This window comes from Myxocyprinus asiaticus, chromosome 15 (assembly GCF_019703515.2).
Source record: "Myxocyprinus asiaticus isolate MX2 ecotype Aquarium Trade chromosome 15, UBuf_Myxa_2, whole genome shotgun sequence".
Classification (NCBI taxonomy): domain Eukaryota; kingdom Metazoa; phylum Chordata; class Actinopteri; order Cypriniformes; family Catostomidae; genus Myxocyprinus; species Myxocyprinus asiaticus.
Genome location: NC_059358.1, coordinates 19,779,530 through 19,800,845, shown reverse-complemented (window position 1 = coordinate 19,800,845; position 21,316 = coordinate 19,779,530). Strand labels below are relative to the sequence as shown.

Genomic DNA, 21,316 nt, shown 5'->3' with positions numbered 1-21,316 from the left:
AAACGTACTTAAGTAAATGTAATGGAGTAAATGTAGCGTGTTACTACCCACCTCTGCCCATTTGACAGTATTTGTGGCATAATGTTGATTGATTACCACAAAAAATTATTTTGGCCCATCCCTCTTCTTTAAAAAAAAAAAAAAAAAGAAAGACAAATCGGGGTACAGTGAGGCACTTACAATGGAAGTGAATGGGGCCAGTTTTTGGAGAGTTTGAAGGCAGAAATGTGAAGCTTATAATTTTATAAAAGCACATACAGTACATTGATTCTATTGTTAAAACTCATATTATTTTAGCTGTAAAGTTGTTTACTGGGATTACAGGGTTTATAGCATTGCATCGTCATGACAACAAAGTTGTAAAATTGGATATAACTTTACACGGAAAAGGTTAGTAAGAGATTTTATCACTCTGAAATCATGTTAACTGGCATGTCTGTTTACGTCTTTTGGCTATACTTTTGAAACAGTGAGTATTTTTACGTTTATGGATTGGCCCCGTTCACTTCTACTGTAAGTGCCTCACTGTAACCCAGACTTTTATTTTTAAGAAAAGGAGGGACAAGTTGAAATCAATTTTTGTGGTATGCAACATTATGCCACAAATACTGTCGACTGAGCTTAACTTTTTGAACCCAGTACTGAACCCAGGATATTCCTTTAAATCCATGTAGGGCCTTTCTAATGCGATCATATAGTGATTAATCGTGATTCTGTTTCTCACAAAATTGTATCAGTGCCGTAGATCCTTATTCATGTGTGCATTCATAGAATTTCCTACAGGACAATTTATGAAGAGGCAGATCACAATGTTTGTCATGATCTTCTTATCATGAGGAACAGTAGCTGGTGATACCCAGCCCTGAATACTATAATAATAAGTAAATGTTAATACCAGTGGAAAATAAAGTAGGATACAGGTCACCTATTTAACCGTTGCTGAAGTCTACTCGAGCTCAAAGCTGATTGGTAGATGCTATCTGCACGTCATTTAGAATGCATGTTCACCTCGACGGTTCCAGTGTGGACAGCATCAAGCTGTCACATATTGGATGCATCTGATGTAGATAGCCATTATGATAATGGGAATATTATAAAGTTTACTGATGACTGTGTCATTGTGAGTTTATTGAAATAAGGGGAAGATGGGCATGGCGCTATATTGGATGATTTTGTGTCTTGGTGTGACATACACCATTTAGAATTAAATGTTTTAAAAACCAAGGACATGGTTATTGATTTTAGAAAGTGTGTACCTGTTCCAAAGCCCACAATTATTAAAGGGAAGGTTGTTGATCTGGTGGATAACTTCAAATATCTGGGGACTGTGATCGAATAATTTTAATGTTTGTGGAAAAAATGATGTCTTTATTTTTATCATAATTGTACTGAATCTGTGTTGATCACTGATGGTCTGCTGTGGCGACCCCTAATGGGAGCAGCCGAAAGAAGAAGTAGTAGTAGTATTGAATCTGTGTTAACATTTTGCATGGTGCCTTGGTTTGGTCAACTGAGTCTTGGAAACAGAAACAGATTGCAGACATTGGTTAATGCTGCCAGTAAGTTTATTGGGGTGAGACAGACACAGTTGTCAGTCATTTTTGATAGGCAGGTCTTAAGGAAGGCGGAGGCCATTTTAAATTGCCCTGACCACCCCCTTACTGGTCAGTTTGAATTGATGCCCTCTGGTCAGCGTTTTAGAGGTCTCAGGATACATTCAAAAGAGCTGGAAACTCCTTCATTCCAATAGCGATTAGAATGTTGAACTTGCAGAATAAATAGTGGAATTGGGGTAGTATTTGTTTTATTATTATTGTTTTATTAAATTTCTTTGATAATACGTGGTGTGTTTTATGGTTGTAAACATTGTAAGTTTTATGTATTTATGGTATTCTTAAAAACTCTACTGCAAACCAAAGGGATAATAAACTTGAACTTGAACATGACAGGGTGTTACTGTGTGTGTCTGTTACAGCTTGGCTAAAAAAATATTAACTTCAGTTTGGCAGAAAATTCAGTCCTGCAGTGATTATCATCTTTCTGAGAGAATTATGTGGATTAAAGTCTCTCTCTCTCTCTCTCTCTCTCTCTCTCTCTCTCTCTCTCTCTCTCTCTCTCTCTCTCTCGTGTGTGTGTGTGTGTGTGTGTGTGTGTGTGTGTGTGTGTATGTGTGTACTGTACTGTATCTCTCTCTCTCTCTCTACTCACATTCTTTCTAATATTCCTGGTTCATAGGCTCTGGCTGTATATTGAGATGCAGAAAGTCTTGGTGATTTTTATTGAATGATGATCCTGTAGAGATCAGATGATGCTGTTTACCTGGGCAGTGCCTTTGAGGAGAGAGTGAAGTTTCTGCTACAGTTCAACCCTTATATTTTGGTTGACTTTGGTCCCTGAATATTTGTCCTTGCTGTGCCCATCTGTGGCCTGCCAATCTCAGAAGAAATTCTTAGTGATATAAAGTTTTATAATCATATAATAACAATCAGCTATTACATAGGGTCTTGGCAATAAACTTAATAAAATAAAGCCACCCCAGGGTCATATTTGTCACTCCATCTCTGCTACTTCTGTGAATTTGAGAGTTTTGATACAGAACTGCAAATTAAAGGTCCCTAAAGGGTCATTGTAGACCTTTCTCTGGGTCAGAAAATGTTGTTTGGCCAACTCAGCCACTGAAAGAAGAACATTGCAAAGTAACTCTTTGACATTTTGCTAGAAATGCATCTTTATAACTGTAAATAAGATTAATTTGAAAACCATGTCTGCCTTGTTAGTGCTGAGAATATAATGACACCTAAACATCAACAAAGCCTGCTGTAAAATGAGGTCTTTAATATGAATCACTATTTCTTTTGTTAGAATATTTATAGAGACACAATTGGATTATTGGAAAGAGAGGGGGAATGGGATTGTTAAAAGATGCAGGCTGGTTCAAATCTCCTGCATGAGCACCACAGCTAATAACCACTAGGCTACGGCACTGACCTCTCAGAGTTTTATTATTAAAATGTTCTTTTTAATATGTTGTGCTGTTACTGAATTGCAGTTAAAGCTCAAGTTTCTAACTTCCATTTGCATGTTCAGTTATAATGAGCTACAATTTGTCTGTCCAAGTATGCATAACACAAGGAGGGACGCCAGCTGAGGAAGTGCCGGGAATACACATCGTCAATTGCAGTCCAATTAATGTTTTTACATGCTGGACGGAGCCAGGCTCCATGCGCATTATTTAGGTTTGTTAGTCTGACTTTGCAAAAAATGGGACTGATTTCCATCAGACTTTTTTTTAAAAGATAAAGAATTGTTTTAGTGGCGGTCGGGGCACTCAAACAAAAAGAGTAATATTTTGACAGTGCCACAGAGATTCAGTGTTTAGAGTTTTTGAAGAAATTAACTTACAAATGGCTTACTTATATTTGTCTCTGCAAAAACAAGGATAGGAGAAAGTATTTTAACGTCGAAAAAGTTACACATTTCAGCTTTAATTAGAACTAGTTCACCTGCATCATTGACACCAAAATGGTAAAGACTGAAAAGTCTCTAGTTGATTCTAACCCAGTCTTTTCTAACCCATCATACAGGCACCTACCTGTACCCCAGTTTCCAGGGGAACATGTCAGATAATGACACTGCCAGACTGGGGCTGGATTTTCAAAGGATGCTGCGGATTAACCACATGCTCTATATTGCAGCCAGGTATCACACAGACATACACATATATACACACACACACACACACACACACACACACACACACCCCCTGCACCAACGCACAGAACACCACAGCTACACAAATCTTAAAAGATTCTAGATGCAACATTGGCTGTGAATTCCAGACCTCCTGTTCCTTACACACTAGGGTTGTTTCTCCAGATGACTGCAGTGATAAGACCCACACACTAAAGATAAGGGTTGTGTGATTGGCCCAATCAGTCTTATTCAGACTTGGATTGCAGACAGATGGCTGCTTGCTCGCTCAGTCCCTGTCACCTCTCTTAGCCCAACCCCCCCCCCCCCCCCCATTTCTACTGTCCTCTGCCCCTGTCAATTCAACTCAAAGTGTTATTGGTATGGTATTGTTATTTATTGAAATGAACAGCAAAAAAAAAAAAAAAAAAAAAAGAAACTCAATTGCTCAAACAATTCTCAAGTTGAAATGAGACTATTGGCATACATCTCACTCATCTCATATCTCTCTCTCTGTCTTTCTGTCCCTCTCTCTCTCTGTAGAGATCATGTTTTTGCCATTAACCTCAGTGCTTCAACTGAGCGTATCTACCCCCAACAGGTAAACTCACCTTTCTCTCAACTTCCTTTATCAGTTATATAAAGTGTTATTCTTTCTCACATTACTGAAGTTTACGATGTTGGAATATTTACTTTAAATTGTCTTTGGGGAAGGACCATTTGGAAATCTAATTTATCAAGTGAGCAAATCTCTTTATAGTGGCTTTAAAAAAAACATATTCTACACTTCTGTAGCATTTTATATTTTTCCCTGAGGTCCACTTATAATGTTAGTCAAGGTCTTTGCATCAAAAACATTAGTTATTTTGTTGTACCCAACAATTTTCTACCCTCTGTCTGACACGTAGAACTAAACAGGCTGTTTTTGCTACCATACCTTTAGAATGTCTTTCTGTAATTGAGCTACAGTATATTATGATTAGCTGAGCTTGTTGCTTATGAAATGAGTGACAACACTCACTCACAGGTTGCAGGTTTGCTTTCTGGTCCAGTGTATTCGCCAATGTCTCATCCTTTAATACCAGTCTGTTTGCAAAGTCTTTACACACCAGTCTAATGTGGTTTGCTGGTCTTAGCTGGTTTAAAGGGGTCATGCCATGAAGAATTAATTTTTTTGTTAATTTTTCACAGGTAAGAGTTAATTGTACCATAAAAACATACTGTAACTTTGAGAACTCAAAACTTCTTCCTCACTTCAAAAAGAGTATTTGTTAAAGCCAAGCTGCCAAAACAACTCGTTCTCTACTTCTTCCACATTATGATGTCACACTGTGGTATACATTTGCATCTGACTGCCTCTACAACAGCACATCAACGCCTACTTTACCCTATCACATCTATAGCACAGTAGTAGTGAGAAGTGAGATGCCAATGAGAGAGCAGGTCAGTCAAGAGCAGCGAGCCAATCATAGCAATGGGTATTTACTGTCAAGCCTTAAAGGAGAAGCCTCACCAAAACCGAGCATTTCTGACAGAGGGTCAGAATGAGGGTGGAGAATGATCATGTTTAACAAGTATATGACTGTTTTTTGTGCAAAATATTATAAGTGTACCTCAAGGAACATATTAAAATAATTGAAAAAAATGTGTGTCATCAGCCTTTTAAACTGGTCTCCCAGCCTGACCAATCTGGCCTTCAGCTGTTATTTCTGATCTACCAGCCTGGCCAACTGACCAGTGCCCAAATACCCTCTAAAACCAACAAACTAGACCAGCCTGACCAGCTTAAACCAGTTTAGGCTGGTTTAAGATGTTTTTCTTCAGCAGGATAAATGTTGAGGGAGTTTTGAGTTCTGAAAGCTAAAGTATTTCAAAAGAGCCTGTTTTCCATGGTATGCTGTTAATATGACAGCAGTCATGTCAAATGTAATAGTCTTGATGAAACAGTCTGATTATGCAAAAAGATTGCTTAGTCTCTTTCTCTCTGTTTTCCTCTGGGTCTCTCTGTGACATTAACATCTTAACTATTATGAGTAAGACATCAGATATCACTGCAGTAAATAGTTTTGTTTGTGACAGGGTTGTTTTTAGGTTTGTCATGGTATGTGGTGTTTATTGCCTTGTGTTCCTGCTGGGTGGGCTGACAGGGGCCAGTCCAGTAAATCACTGTAATGCAGCTTGACCTATTGACACCAGCAACCACCTTGCCATATGCACCTGCTTACAAACACACATACTCTCAAATACACATCCCACAGCTTGTTAACAGTCTGATGGATCTCTCTCTTTGTTGCTCAGACTTCTCAGTCTCTCTTACACCCCCCCCCCCCCCCCCATAATATTTTTGTTTATTATTTGTGATGCTTATTGAAGTAAATGAGATTTGTAACTCACTCCAACTGTTGTGAATAGGAATGACACCATTTTTGTGTGTGTGTTTGTTTTTGTGGCAGAAACTGACATGGAAGACAAAGGATGTGGAGAAATGCACAGTCAGGGGGAAAAACAGCGTGAGTAAACATGCCTTTTACTCCTCTCTCTCTCTCTCTCTCTCTCTTTATTTCTCTCTATCCCTCTCTCTGATTGTGTTGTAGAATTCAGTAGGTGTTGTGTTTGAGGTTACGTGCTTGCGTGAGTCCCACAGGTTGCTGTAAGTATACACATATGTACATACATGTACATGTGTCAACACACAGAAACTTTACAATGGCATTGTTGATTTTAAAGACTGAGAGGGAATTCACTAAGAATGAAGTGCTGCCACTGGTGGCACCATTTATTTGGACACAGTGTCTGTTTTTTTTTAAACACCCGATTCACTGAAGGGATTATGCAAATCAGGTAACAGTGCAAACACGTCCACATATTTAGTGCTGAAAACAATTTGCATGACTTTATTCCAGATCTTGCATGTCGGTTCTGAGTGTTGTGGAAGATGCAGAATTCTGCCACAGTCTTGCATAATGTACATTATTGGGACCGTACAGCATTGCTCAAGAACTCAAGCTCCAGGAATCTAAACCGGCTCTTGAAAATGCAGAAATTGCACTCGACTACACCACCGGGATTTTATATGTCCGCTTGTAATGTTTTTCTCCATCATTTGATCATCAATTAATTAATTTTAATAAATTTTCACTTCCAAGAGAAAATGTACATATTGGCAGGCGAATAGTGCTGAGTTTTGTGAATAAGACGCAGTCTATAATAAGCCAAATTTACAGTACATAGAAAGGAGGCATGTTTGCGCTAAAAAGAATGGCAATGACTTAATTGAAATACATTGGAGCACAATTTCAGTGTGTTTAGCACCTGGGTAAGATGGATTGTGTGTGAATAGTGAATAAGAATGCAGCTTTTACCGCGCGCAAGAATCCCTCAACTGTCTTGTGTATTCGCCCCTGAGTTGCAGTGAGTGAGTCAGATCCTGGGAGCTCAGCATAGAGATTATGGTAATTCTGTGTGTGATGTGAATGAGTGTGTCTGTGTGAGAAAGTTGGCAGGAGTTATCCTATATATATATATATATCCTATATGATATGTTGTGAGTAAAAGCCAGTGTCTTGCCTCTCACAGGATGAGTGTTACAACTACATCAAAGTGCTGGTACCACGTAACGATGAAACTCTCTTTGCATGTGGAACAAATGCATTCAACCCCACCTGTCGCAATTACAAGGTATGCTGAGTCTTTTTTGTCACACACACACACACACACACACACACACATTTGTACACACACTTAAATGCAGTGAACACCACCATTTAGAACTGTATAGATTTCTAAAACCTCCCTTTAAGAATCAAACAGACAGCCTAAATTAATGCACAAATTTACCTAAAATGTATCACCTCTAATATCTATTTGAATATTAAGCCTGGTCATAAACATATACTGTGTAAAGACCTCCTGGAGCCTGTCAGAAATGAAATCATATCCTATAACACCTGTTTACACACTGCTTTCAGTTAAAACCTGAATTTGCTTTGAGGGAGTCCGTGTTCTCCCACCAATGATGGCAGCTTGCTAAACTAAGCATAGCGGAGGAGAATGTCCTCAATTTTACAGCAGTTACAAAGAGTCATCTGTGTTAATGCATTTAAGTGTGTAGGTGAGTGCCTGTGTCAGTGATTTGCTGTATGTTGGTGTGTGTGTGAGGATGGTGTGTTTTTGTTGTTGGCATTTTGTGTGACCATACAGTTACAAGTGTGGTAGTGTATATGTGTTGATATATACAGTATAGTGTGGTTCATGGTCCCGCAAGTCCCACACTACGTTATATCATTAAATATTTTGTTTCACTTAGTAATATGTCACATTATCAAAGTTAAATGCATTTCAAATGCCATTTATTTTAAGAATAAAACAGATTTTTTTATTTTAAGTAAACGGATAGTAAATTCTTATTGTAAAATATAAACATTTAAAAGGACTATAAATGCACACTTGTGAGTACATTCTATATTAATGCACCAAATTAAAGAATATTCCAGGTTCAATACACGTTAAGATCAATCGACAGCATTTGTTGCATAATGTTGATTACCACAAAAACTAATTTAAACTCGTCCCACTAATTTGAACTTGTCCCTTCTTTTCTTTAAAAAAAAGAAAAAGCAAAAATCAAGGTTACAGTGAGGCACTTAAAATGGAAGTGAATGGGACCAAATGTTTAGAGGGTTTAAAGGCAGAAATTGTAATCTTATGATGTTATAAAGCATTTACATTAATTCTTCTGTTAAAACTCATGTATTATTTGAGCTGCAAAGTCGTTTAAATTGTCATTTTTACAGTCATTTTAGGGTTTTAGTGTTCATTGCCATTACATCGTCATGGCAACAAATTTGTAAAATTGTCTATCACTTTACACCAAAAAGGCTACTAAGTGATTTTATCACACTTAAATTATGTTTACATGTATGTTGTTTACAGTTGAAGTCAGAAGTTTACATACACTTTGGTTGAAGCCATTAAAACTCATTTTTAACCATTCCACAGATTTCATATTAGCAAACTATAGTTTTGGCAAGTCGTTTAGGACATCTACTTTGTGCATGACTAGAGTAATTTTTCCAACAATTGTTTACAGACAGATTGTTTCACTTTTAATTGACTAAATCACAATTCCAGTGGGTCAGAAGTTTACATACACTAATTTAACTGTGCCTTTAAGCAGCTTGGAATATTCCAGAAAATGATGTCAAAAATGATTTTTTTAGGCAATTAGCTTCTGATAGGCTAATTGGCTGATTTGAGTCAACTGGAAGTGTACCTGTGGATGTATTTTAAAAGCCTACCTTCAAACTCAGTGCCTCTTTGCTTGACATCATGGGAAAATCAAAAGAAATCAGCCAAGACCTCAGAAAAAAAACATTGTGGACCTCCACATGTCTGGTTCATCCTTAGGAGCAATTTCTAAATGCCTGAAGGTACCACGTTCATCTGTACAAACAATAGTACGCAAATATAAACACCATGGGACCACGCAGCCATCAGACCACTCAGGAAGGTGAAACATTCTGTCTCCTAGAGATGAATGTAGTTTGGTGCAAATCAATCCCAGAACAACAGCAAAGGACCTTGTGAAGATGCTGGAGGAAACAGGTGGACAAGTATATATATCCACAGTAAAACGAGTCCTATATCAACATAACCTGAAAGGCTGCTCGGCAAGGAAGAAGCCACTGCTCCAAAACTGCCATAAAAAAGCCAGGCTACAGTTTGGAAGTGCACATGGGGACAAAGATCTTTCTTTTTGGAGAAATGTCCTCTGGTTTAATGAAACAAAAATTGAACTGTTTGGCCATTATGACCATTGTTATGGTTGGAGGAAAACCATATTTTTCTCCCCAAAATTTGTGGGGAGAACTGAAAAAATGTGTGCGAGCAAGGAGGCCTACAAACCTGACTCAGTTACACCAGTTCTGTCTGGAGGAATGGGCCAAAATTCCAGCAACTTATTGTGAGAAGCTTGTGGAAGGCTACCCAAAAGTTTGACCCAAGTTAAACAGTTTAAAGGCAATGCTACCAAATACTAACAAAGTGTATGTAAACTTCTCACCCACTGGGAATGTGATGAAAGAAATAAAAGCTGAAATAAATAATTCTCTCTACTATTATTTCACATTCTTAAAATAAAATAGTTATCCTAACTGAACTAAGACAGGGAATGTTTTCTACGATTAAATGTCAGGAATTGTGAAAAACTGAGTTTAAATGTATTTGGCTAAGGTGTATATAAACTTCTGACTTCAACTGTCTTGTGGCTATACTTTTGAAAAGTGATTATTTTAACATTCAAAAATTGGGGGGCCTGGGTAGCTCAGTGGTAAAATACACTGGCTACCACCCCTGGAGTTCGCTAGTTCGAATCCCAAGGCGTGCTGAGTGACTCCAGCCAGGTCTCCTAAGCAACCAAATTGGCCCGGTTACTAGGGAAGGTAGTGTCACATGGGGTAACCTCCTCGTGGTCGCTATAATGTGGTTAGTTTTCGGTGGGGCGCGTGGTGAGTTGAGCATGGTTGCTGCGGTGGATGGTGTGAAGCCTCCACACGCGCCATGTCTCTGTGGCAACGCGCTCAACAAGCCACGTGATAAGATGCGCGGGTTGACGGTCTCAGACTGAGGCGAATCACTACGCGACCACAAGGACTTAAAAGCGCATTGAGAATTGGGCATTCCAAATTGGGAGAAAAAAAAAAACTTCAAAAATTGGCCTCATCCACTTCCGTTGTATGTGCCTAAATGTAACCCAGATTTTTGCCTTTTTAAAATAATTTTTTTACATTTTTTGTGGTAATCAATATTATGCCACAAATACTGTTCATTGAGCTTAATTTATATTGAACCCAGAATATTCCTTTAAATGAGATGATGTTCCTGTAGCTCAACTGGTTGAGCATGATGCTAGCAACACTAAAGTCTTGGGTTTAATACACAGTGTAAACACATACTGATAAAAGTCTAAATGTGAATTGCTACATTGTTTGGCAAATCCCACAGTTAAGATAAAGAACTATATTATTAGATGGAAGTATTATTTTTCATTTAACTGTTTATTGAACATGGGTATCTTTTATCATATTGCTGCTCTATAATTTTGTAAAAGCAAAAAGCCACTGGAGTCTGTGCGTTCCAGTGACTTATTTATTTATTGCTTTTTGTTCTTTAAAAATGATTTCCAAATGTTAGTTTTCCTCCACACACATTTGGCACAGTATTTTGGACATTTCTGGGTTTATTTTCAATGATATGTAGTTTGATGGGGACTCAGGGCTGTCCTGTGACTGATGGTTTGTCGTCAACATCAGGAGAATTGTGCCTGAGCGGTTGTGTATGATTTAATGTGTGTGTGCGCCCATGTGTTTTTTTTTTTTTTTTTTTTGAGTGCAACAGTGTGGATGTAAATCTGACTCAACTTCGGAGGAGGCCAGCAGGGAGTCAGTTAAACTCACAGATGAGTCTCCGCTCTCAACTTTTTCCGTTTGAGGCTCTTTGGAGATCCCGATTTATGCACCTTACCCTGAAGGCATCTTACTTCCCCATCCCTCTCTTTCCTCTCTCTCTCTCTCTCTCTCTCTCTCAGTCTGTCTTGCTTGCTCACCATCTCATTTTTTGCAGTCTTTTACAGCCCTGGAGAGGATAGATATGTCACAACGTGCAAATCTTGTCACTCAGTTCCTCTGCCACATATCCTCACGCATTCCTTCATTCTCATCCAGAACTTACACATTAGATGTGGAGAGAATTTTGGAAAACTGCATGGAGAGGTGGAGGAGAGGTTGTAGATGTAGATGTTTTTGTTCATTTGTAGACTCTTCGGGTCTCAAGTTAAAGGTGCCATATCCTAGACCTTTGCTGCATTTAAAATTTTTCCTTAAAGGCCACATATTATGTTAGTCGAGTTGTCATTTTTAAAAGTTTTTTCGTGACCATTTTACACCCTGTCTTTGACATTACCTACTGTACAGTATAAGACTGTGTAAATTCCTTTGGAATATTTGGCTAACCTGCCCATATTGACATAGTTCACACTGTCGATCGCCAAGATGGGTTAAGTTGATGAATACTGGAAAGGCGTTTATACATAAACGTGGGTGTTTATAAGGAAAAAAAAGAAATTCTTCACAACCAACATTTTACATTGCACATCAAGTGGTGACCCAGCACATTACCAAAATTGTTTATCATACAAAATGTCTTCAAAAATGTCCTTAAAATCAAACACTTCATTTCAATAAATTAAACGGAGCAATCCCATGTCCATGATATGTCCCCTTTTATGTATGAGTGTTGGGTCTGTAGTCAGTTTGCAGAGGTTTATCACAGCTCCTTAATGGTGTTTAGCGTATGTTTTGAGTGCTGGTTGGTGGTTTTTGTGCATAATTTTGGGAGCTTGTCTGCAGTGTTGTATAAACGTTTGTGGACCGGTGGGTGGTGTGTGTTACATGGCTGTTTTCTTTTGTTCGTCTTTGAGAACTGGAGGTGTGAACGGTGTGCCAGATTCTCTCATTAGTCAGAAACACAACAGAAGCTAGCGACCTGTGCTTTTCACAGAAAAACAGCATGCTAACTGCCTCTGTTGAGTGACACACACAAGCATGCGTACAAATCCACAGATATTCACACTACAGGGCTGGAGGAGCCCTCACAAAGACTGCTGGATTACACGCACATAAACACGCATTTAGCAGTGCATTACTGCTGAGAGATCCTATGGGCATTCTGGTATTCAGGGTCGCATTGTGTGTCATCCCCACTGGATTAGCACCTGCTGAACCTGCTGAAGCTCACCAGCACTTACACTGCCCTGTAGCTCACAACAAGTAGAGGAGAGTTAGGGCAGGAACAGCAACGGAGTGGTTTCTATTGAATTCAGTGAAAGGATGAACATCTAAACAGCTCTATAGATGTATCCCAGAAAGATAGTCAAGCCTGAAATATTTGACTTTGTTAGTTCCAGCCAACAGTTTCCATGAGGGAAATGGCTTGGTAAACATACAAAATAATGTCTTAATAAAAATGTTAAATGTAAAAATAGCTCTGTATTAAAACTACAGAAGTCAGTGGAGAGTCCCCACAAGGATGGAAAAACAAACTTATGTGTGTTTGTTTCTCTGGCCATAAATCATTGTAGTTTTCTTAATAGAAATAGAATTGACCTAAACCCTAATAAAAAGAGGAGAGAATGGCAAAACATTGACTACGTTTACATGGACACCAGAAAGCCATTTATCACGAGAAAGCTGCTTAAGGCTCGAAATCTGTGTATTGGTTTACATGAGCTATGTTAGCGGCTTTCTCTTTACTCTCGTATACATGCAGCTCGGTCTGCGTATTTCCCTACGTAATTTCCCTGCAACGCTCGTATAAATAACAGACATGGGATCAGAGGAAGACTTCAAACTTTCCATCGCGACCTGCAGCAGAATTGTGCTGCAGTAGTGGGGTTCCTTCTTACATAAATCTCCAGGATTCCCCAAAGGTATGAGCACATACGCGAACGTGAGGGACAGTCGATATTTTACATTGGTGTGTATAAATGGGGATAGTTTATAGTGGATGTGATTTTCCCACTGTACTCCCAGAAATGTTGAATTCTTTCCACCGTGTTGACATGTTGTTGGGCCCCATCCTATGATGTTTGTTTCCTCCAAAAACAATTAGAATGCTGCTTATGCATTTACATGGCCACATTAAGAAGAAACCTAGGTGTGGTAAACTTCTGTCTCTTAATCCCTGAAATGGCGTAAAGAAAATGGCATTCTAGTTTACATGACGTTTCAGAATGCTGCTTTCTGCAAAAACCCTGGAATAAACCGTTTTCTTAGTGCATGTAAATGTGGTCTTTTATAAAGCTATAAGCTTTATGAGAGGCTGTGCTTTACAGTGATTTTACCACAGGTAGTGGATGTCCTAAATAAACTCTTAACTGTGGTAAAAAATCACTGTAGCACAAAGCAAGGAATGACTCATTGCTTTCAGAAAACAGTGGCAACAGTAATATTATAAAATACACCGATGTTCAATAAATACCTACACTTTTTAATATTATTTGAAAATTCCATCACGTAATATGATTCATCAGCCTAACTGTAGGCTGTTTAGGGTTTCTAAGCAATGTAGCAACTTCACACATTAATATTTAATGTGCTGTCATAGGTGTGTAATGCTTTAAATAACACCTTTAAACAAGGCTCATCCGGAATCAGAATTTAGAGTCAGAACTATCCATTTTTTTTAAACCGTTTAACTCTGTGGTGCTTGCTAAGGCAAGCATCACTACCACATCATAGTATATATCATTTTGAGGGAGGCTTGGGGTGTTGTAGTGGAGCATGAAAGGAAATTTTGGGTGAATAGAACACGTCACAGGCCAGACACATCACAGGCCAGCCTCAAACCTGCGCTACTCATAGGAGCATCCCAGCTCAGTGTGTTTGGAGCAAATGTGCAGTGCTGGGTAGTAATAGATTACATGTCATTTGGATTACATAAATAGATTACAAAAATCAAGTACTTGTAATTGGGTTAAGTTATATTTTAAAATACTCGTAATCGGACTACAGTTACTTTTTTATAGATTATATGATTGCATATTTACAAGGCAATGGCAGTAAATTGCTAATAATTTATTGATCACCCTAATAATTCTCTTTTTCTGTTTATTTTATGATTGATTTATGTTGATTGTATGATCAATAATGTTTGTAATGTTGCTAGTGTTTAATGCACTTAAAATTAACTTGCTGTTAGATTTAGTGTTTATTTCATTCATGTGATGTTTAATGCACTTTTTAAAAATGTCATCAGGTGCTCATTTTTTGAGGCTATTTTTGTTAGTAATAAAGAATGGAATACATTTTCTTCCTCTTTGTACTTTTATGTTAAAATGATGATCCTACTCAAATGCATGTGTCATAAAATAAAATAGAATTAGGTTGAAAGTTATCCAAAAAGTAATCTGATTAGATTACCGCCAAAATGTAATCTACAAGATTACGTTACTGATTGCATTTTTTGTCATGTAATTTGTAATCAGTACTGGATTACAATTTACAAGTAATCCACCCAGCACTGCAAATCTCTAACCATAGCAATATTGTTTTTACAGAACTAAGATACTGTCATATTTGCAGTGTTTTTTTTTATTTGTCTTAGTGGGTATAAGGGGTCTTTTTTTCTCTCTCTGGTCAGATGTCATCTCTGGTGCAGGACGGAGAGGAAGTGGTTGGTCAGGCCCGCTGCCCTTTCGAATCACGCCAGTCCAACGTTGGCCTATTTGCCGGTGAGTTGGCAGAGCACCAGCTGTCTGGGGAGGAAGACACCAAATCTCCTGTAATCTCACTAGTGTTCCACTGACATTTTACAAAGCGCAGAGAGTCGCAGTGATCACAGACACACTGAAATTCAAAAGGGACATCAGGAAGATGAGAAGCGTATCTGTCTCTCTCTTTCTACCATAGACACACTCAGCTGCACTGGACTAAACTGAACTCAGCTTTGTGGTTTTGATGTTTATGCTGTTTTGATTTATCAATACTTTTTTCTCACCTCACTTCCCAGGCGGCGACTTTTATTCAGCCACGATGACGGATTTTCTAGCAAGTGACGCAGTGATTTATCGAAGTTTAGGAGAAAGTAGTCCTGTCCTGCGAACCGTAAAATATGACTCAAAATGGCTACGAGGTGGGTCATATGACCAAGTTCTTTAACTTATTATTAGGGTGGTAGAACCTAAATAAATATTTTATATTTGTATTATAAATAAAAATAAATGCCTGTTCACATGTTCTCTTCCTGAATACTGTTTTTGTGTTTATATAGAACCTCATTTCCTTCACGCTATTGAGTACGGAAACTACATCTACTTCTTCCTTAGTGAGATTGCAGTGGAATACACCACTCTTGGCAAGGTCAGACCTGTACACTTTGAATTAGAACTAAAATTATAACTCACTGATTTTGCAATATTATACAGATTTTTTTTTTTTTTTTTTCAACAAATCAAGTGATGAAACTCTTGGAAAACTCTCTTACACATCTTTCACATCATTTTTTTATTTATTTTTTTATATATATATTTTTTTGTCATCCATCTCTATCTCCAGGTGGTGTTCTCTAGAGTGGCTCGAGTGTGTAAGAATGATAATGGTGGTTCTCCGCGAGTTCTAGAGCGTTACTGGACATCTTTCCTGAAAGCTCGGCTGAACTGTTCAGTTCCGGGTGATTCATTCTTCTACTTCGATGTCCTTCAGTCATTAACCAACGTCATGCAGATCAACCACAGGCCTGCGGTGCTGGGTGTCTTTACCACTCAAGCCAACAGGTGCTGACTGCATGTATATTTTTTCTGTTTTCACACAGATACACACTTAAATCCAATGAATGAAATCCAATCCATTTGGTCTGTTTTTAATGAACAACCATCGTTTTCAAATGATTTGTTTGTTGGAAAAAGAAAGGGTGTGTTTAGAAAAAGTGTGTTTGTTTCATATCTAACAATATCAAAGAGAACCATCAAGTAAAGCTTTTCTCTTTCTCAGCATCACCGGTTCTGCAGTGTGTGCATTCTTCATGGACGACATTGAGAAAGTCTTTAATGGGAAATTTAAGGAGCAGAGAAACAGTGAGTCAGCCTGGACACCAGTTCCTGATGAGATGGTGCCCAAACCCAGGTGAGTCATGTGAGAACATCTCAAACAGAGAATATAGAACAAATCTGAAACAAAACCCTACACACGCAAAAGTGTGGAAGTATAGACTTCCTGATCCTTGCTGCTCGGCGTGATATGCCTGGACCTGTTTTCTAGAGCTCAGAGAGCAGCTTGTTTGGCCTGATGCACCCTACAGAGGATTGCAACAGCTATTAATAGTTGTATTATATAATTATAATATATTAATTTATTTAATAGTGGAAGATGGTTGCAATGGTCTTCGTTAGTTGTATGTGTGCTATTTTATTTCAATGGGCCTTCATGGGAAGGCCTTAAAGGAATAGTTCACCCAAAAATGAAAATTTGCTGATAATTTACTCACCCTCAGGTCATCCAAGATGTATCTGAGTTTCTTTCTTCATCAAAACAGAATTTAAGACATTTCAGGCCTCCTCCACTAAACAATGCAAGTGAATGACAGTCCAAAATGCATATTTAGGGTGCATCAAAATAATCCACACGACTCCAGTCGACAAATAAAGGTCTTCAAAACGGTTGATTATTTTTTAGAAACAAAATGATACTTATATACTTTTTAACTACAAATGTTTGCTTCCGTACATCTCTGTAACCTGAGCTCATGAGAGGGATGACATAAGCTCATTGTTAAGGTCACGCGTCACGTGGAGGGGGAGTCAGGAAGCGCGGCATTGTTTACATTGGGTTTTTTTTTATTATTATTTGGAAATGATTTATTTCTTTATTTTTATTTTATATTGTTTTTAAATTGTTTTTGGACTGTTTTGGTTTGTGAACGGCACAAGTTTCTCTTGTAAACAATGACGCGCTTCCTGACTTCTTCATGTGACGCGTGACCTTACCAACGAGCTTATGTCATCCCGCTCATGAGCGTGTGTCACAGAGATGTACAGAAGCGAATATTTTGTAGTTAAAAAGTATATAAGTATTGTTTTGTTTCTAAAAATAATCAGTTGTTTGCGTTCAGAAGAACTTTATTTGTCGACAGGAGTCGTGTGGATTATTTTGATGCACCCTAAATATGCATTTTGAACCGTCAAAAAATGGAGTATATTCACTTGCATTGTTTAGAGGAGGAGGCCTGAAATGAAATCCAAAAAGTCTTCAATTCTGTTTTGATGAAGAAAGAAACTCAGATACATCTTGGATGGCCTGAGGGTGAATAAATTATCAGCAAATTTTCATTTTTGGGTGAACTGTTCCCTTAAACTGCACAGGTAGAAGTCTGTCTATTAATACAGTATATAAACATTAGTTTTGATATTTTTTAGTTATGGTGATTTAGTGTGCTGATAGTGTGCTCTGCTTCAGCAGTTAGACAGTTTGCATGGCAAAAACTCTTTTGGAAAAGTTGCATTTTTATATTCATCCATTTAAAACAATGGTGCGACAGCCATACACATCAGAGGGACGACTTTGGCCATTGGTTTGCATTGTGGATTGTTTTTTGAGCATTCTGCCATTTTTGAATTTTAAGGCTTTGTGTAAAGTTAAAAAATAGTCCAAGTTTTAAAACATTTCTCGAGACTCTGCATTCTGTTCCATTTTGTTCCGCTCCGTATAGTTGTCTTTGAACGCCCCCTAAGAAACGCATCCCACTGGGGTCAGGTGAACCTGAAACCAGCCTATTTACAGTATATGGGACTTCCTTTTGTCAGATTAGTCGACTAGCCATTTAGGCAACTCACGGTTTTGTATTCGATTTTGATCTCTCTCTGTCTCTAGACCGGGATCGTGTGCAGGTGATGGCCCTGCGGCTGGTTATAAGTCCTCTACAAATTTCCCTGATGAGACACTTACATTCATTAAGTCTTACCCACTAATGGATGAAGCCGTACCTTCTGTCAACAAACGCCCCTGCTTCACAAGAACCACCAGCAGGTAAAAACACACAAACACACACACATTGATTTGCATTATCCAAAAGCAGGTAGACACATCCACACACTTTAGTACTCTTTGTTTTCTCCCTCGCTCTAATTCTTTCTCCAGCTGTTTTCTTCAGCTGTTTTCATAACATCTGCATCTGCTCTCTTGAGAGATGGCAACTGTCATCAATGCTGGAAGATGAATTAACGTTTATTGTTGTGATAACTAATAAGCTCATGTTTTGCATTTAGGTTCAAGCTGACCCAGATTGCAGTGGACACGGCCGCTGGACCTTTTAAGAACTACACAGTTCTGTTTCTGGGCTCGGAGAACGGACGAGTTCTGAAGATTCTCGCCAGCACACAAATAAACTCCTCATACAGCACCCAGGTTTTGGAGGACATAGATGTATACAACCCCAACAAGTGAGTGTTATTACTGATCCATACACATACATGAACATGCAAACATACACCACGTTCTTACAATGTGTCCCAACCAAAGTTTCTAAGCAAGTTTCTAGTGGCAAGTTATTTTGTCTGACCACTCTCCCAGCTGAAAAGAAAGTATGAATTTTCACACCAGCATGCCAGCATCCCATCATGGGGACCAGCATCCAAAACTCAACTTACACTGTTCTTTTGAGTATGACCAAAAGCAATATTGCTGCACAATGCTGCACAACCTAAGCATGCTTAGTAGGCATAGTGCTGCAGAGCTGGAACAATGATATTTCACTGTGGAATGTCCTGTCATTTGTCATTTTTCTTGGTCGAGGAGGCTTTTTTATGGATTTTGTTTTTTATCGTAGGTTCATTGTGTTGCATTAGGTAAAGTTGTGGTGTTAAGTGAGGAGCTATAATTGTACTCATGGGATCTCACCCATGTTTGTTTTTTTCATGTGTATCTGACAACCAGCTTCATCTCCAACTGAGACTCACAAGTTCCACATCAAAAACGTGAGCTCACGTCCATCTTGAGTGATAAAATAAAATAAAAACACCCCATGTGCTACTTAGCCTTTAGGAAGATATTTTACATGACATCAAGGATTTATTTTTGATTATTTGGGATACTGAGGAAGATGCATTTCAGTCAGCCTTCAAGGTATGACCTTCTTCAGTCAGCTCAATTGGAGTGACTCATCTATGCGAAGCAGATATTGCCATTTCTTTCTTAAGCTTGAAAATTCAGGGTTGGAGCCATTTTGAAATGGGTTATCATTTTTGATCATTTTTACATTTTTGAGTGAATCGTTCCTTTGAAATAAATGTTCTTAATTTTTACATATGTTTGGCTATGTTCAAACTGTAATATTGGCATACTACATTTTACTACACAGTCTATACTATGTAGTTTTTTTTTTTTTAACAAGTAGAATGTAAAACAGTATGCAGCATCCAACAATAAACTTTTCTAAACGTTTAAAACAGTAGCATGCTACATTGTTGTTACATTTCCTTGCTATGTTTTTAGTTTAGTTCAACAAGTAACATTCAGTTATGTGTAGAAAAACAAAATAATTTGTATTTTAAGTATATTTTTTTTACAATATTGATTGGTAATGCTTTCGGTTTGTTCGTCATACTGAAAATGGAAGGTTAAGTTGAGCACATTGCTTTAGGGGTTACAGTATTCAATGCACTGTGCTGTGGTTGTGTACTGCACATTTTGGCAAATTAAGTGGGTATTCCATGATACAGAAAATTTGCACACAGTGAAAAATATACCTATTGCATTGAGCAATTCTTCTTGTATAAGCATGATAGTAATTCCAAATGTTGCCTTTATCTCAGGGACTCAAGGTGTTAATGTTTTATGTATATAAGGACCCTCTATATATAATAACTAAAATGGCATACCTACACAAACCCCCTTTTCTGTCCCTAGGTGTAATGTGCGTGGTGAGGACCGGAGGATTCTGGGATTGGAGTTGGATAAGGACCATCATGCCCTGTTTGTAGCATTCTCAAGCTGCGTGATCCGCATTCCGCTCAGTCGCTGTTCTGACTATGGCGTCTGCAAAAAGTGGGTGGTAATGTAAATGAACCCAGAATTCTCCCCATTAATCATGTATTTAATTTGAGTGCACTCAGAACTGCTACTTTAAAGGGACAGTTCACCCAAAAATAAAAATTCTCTCATCATTTACTCACCCTCATGCCATCCCAGATGTGTATGACTTATTTTCTTCTGCAGAACACAAATGAAGATTTTTAGTAGACTTTCTACACTCTTTTGGTCCTCACAAAGCAAGTGAATGGGTGCCAACATTTTGAAGATCCAAAAATCACATAAGTCAGCATAGCAGTAATCCATAAGACTCCAGTGGTTAAATCAGTGTCTCCAGAAGCGATTTGATAGGTGTGGGTGAGAAACAGATAAATATTTAAGTCCTTTTTCCTGCACTTTCACTTTTTCCTTCGTCTGTTTTTGGTGATTCACATTCTTCATGCATATTGCCCTCTACTGGGCAGGGAGAAGAATTTCTAGCAAAAATTAACTTAAATATTGATCTGTTTCTCACCCACACCTATCATATCACTTCTGAAAATATGGATTTAACCACTGGAGTCATATGGATTACTTTTATGATGCCTTTATGTGATTTTTGCTGCATCAAACTTTTGACACCCATTCACTTGTATTGTATGGATTTACAGAGCTGAAATATTTTTCTACAAATCTTAATTTGTGTTCTGCTGAGGAAAGAAAGTCATACACTTCTGGGATGGCATGGGGGTGAGTAAAACATGAGAGAACTTCCATTTTTGGGTGAACTGTCCCTTTAAAGTAGCAGTTCTGAGTATCTATCCTTTAAGTATGTTATATTGCTTAAATCATGCACATTTACAAAAGTTTTTATGAGATGTTTAAAACATTTATTAAAGATTTCCTTTAAGCAGCTTTTAAAAACACCATTGATGATGCAGTGCAGCAACTGTTGTGAGAAAGTTATGACAGTCGTAAAAGAGTCTTCCAAAAGTCCTATGTGCTGTTTCTCTTTTGATCTATTATGGATAACGTTCATAAGTGCACTGAAAGCAGTGTGTATTTCCAAA

At 38.1% G+C, this 21,316-nt stretch overlaps 1 protein-coding gene across 7 annotated transcripts in view; it reads left to right on the top strand.

The window, feature by feature from the left end:
- The window catches only part of LOC127452596 (semaphorin-6D-like), a 206,965-nt gene that overhangs the window by 136,242 nt on the left and 49,407 nt on the right, over positions 1-21,316 (top strand). For 6 of the 7 annotated variants that reach the window (XM_051718187.1, XM_051718181.1, XM_051718182.1 and 3 more), the window contains 12 exons: positions 3,585-3,699; positions 4,234-4,291; positions 6,144-6,200; positions 7,267-7,368; positions 14,887-14,977; positions 15,256-15,378; positions 15,517-15,605; positions 15,801-16,018; positions 16,236-16,367; positions 18,111-18,266; positions 18,506-18,679; positions 20,145-20,282. In XM_051718187.1, coding sequence (XP_051574147.1) covers positions 3,585-3,699; positions 4,234-4,291; positions 6,144-6,200; positions 7,267-7,368; positions 14,887-14,977; positions 15,256-15,378; positions 15,517-15,605; positions 15,801-16,018; positions 16,236-16,367; positions 18,111-18,266; positions 18,506-18,679; positions 20,145-20,282 — 1,453 coding nt within the window. Of the gene's footprint in view, positions 1-3,584; positions 3,700-4,233; positions 4,292-6,143; positions 6,201-6,299; positions 6,341-7,266; positions 7,369-14,886; positions 14,978-15,255; positions 15,379-15,516; positions 15,606-15,800; positions 16,019-16,235; positions 16,368-18,110; positions 18,267-18,505; positions 18,680-20,144; positions 20,283-21,316 lie in introns of those variants that run through there. The other variant, XM_051718186.1, reaches the window with a different exon arrangement.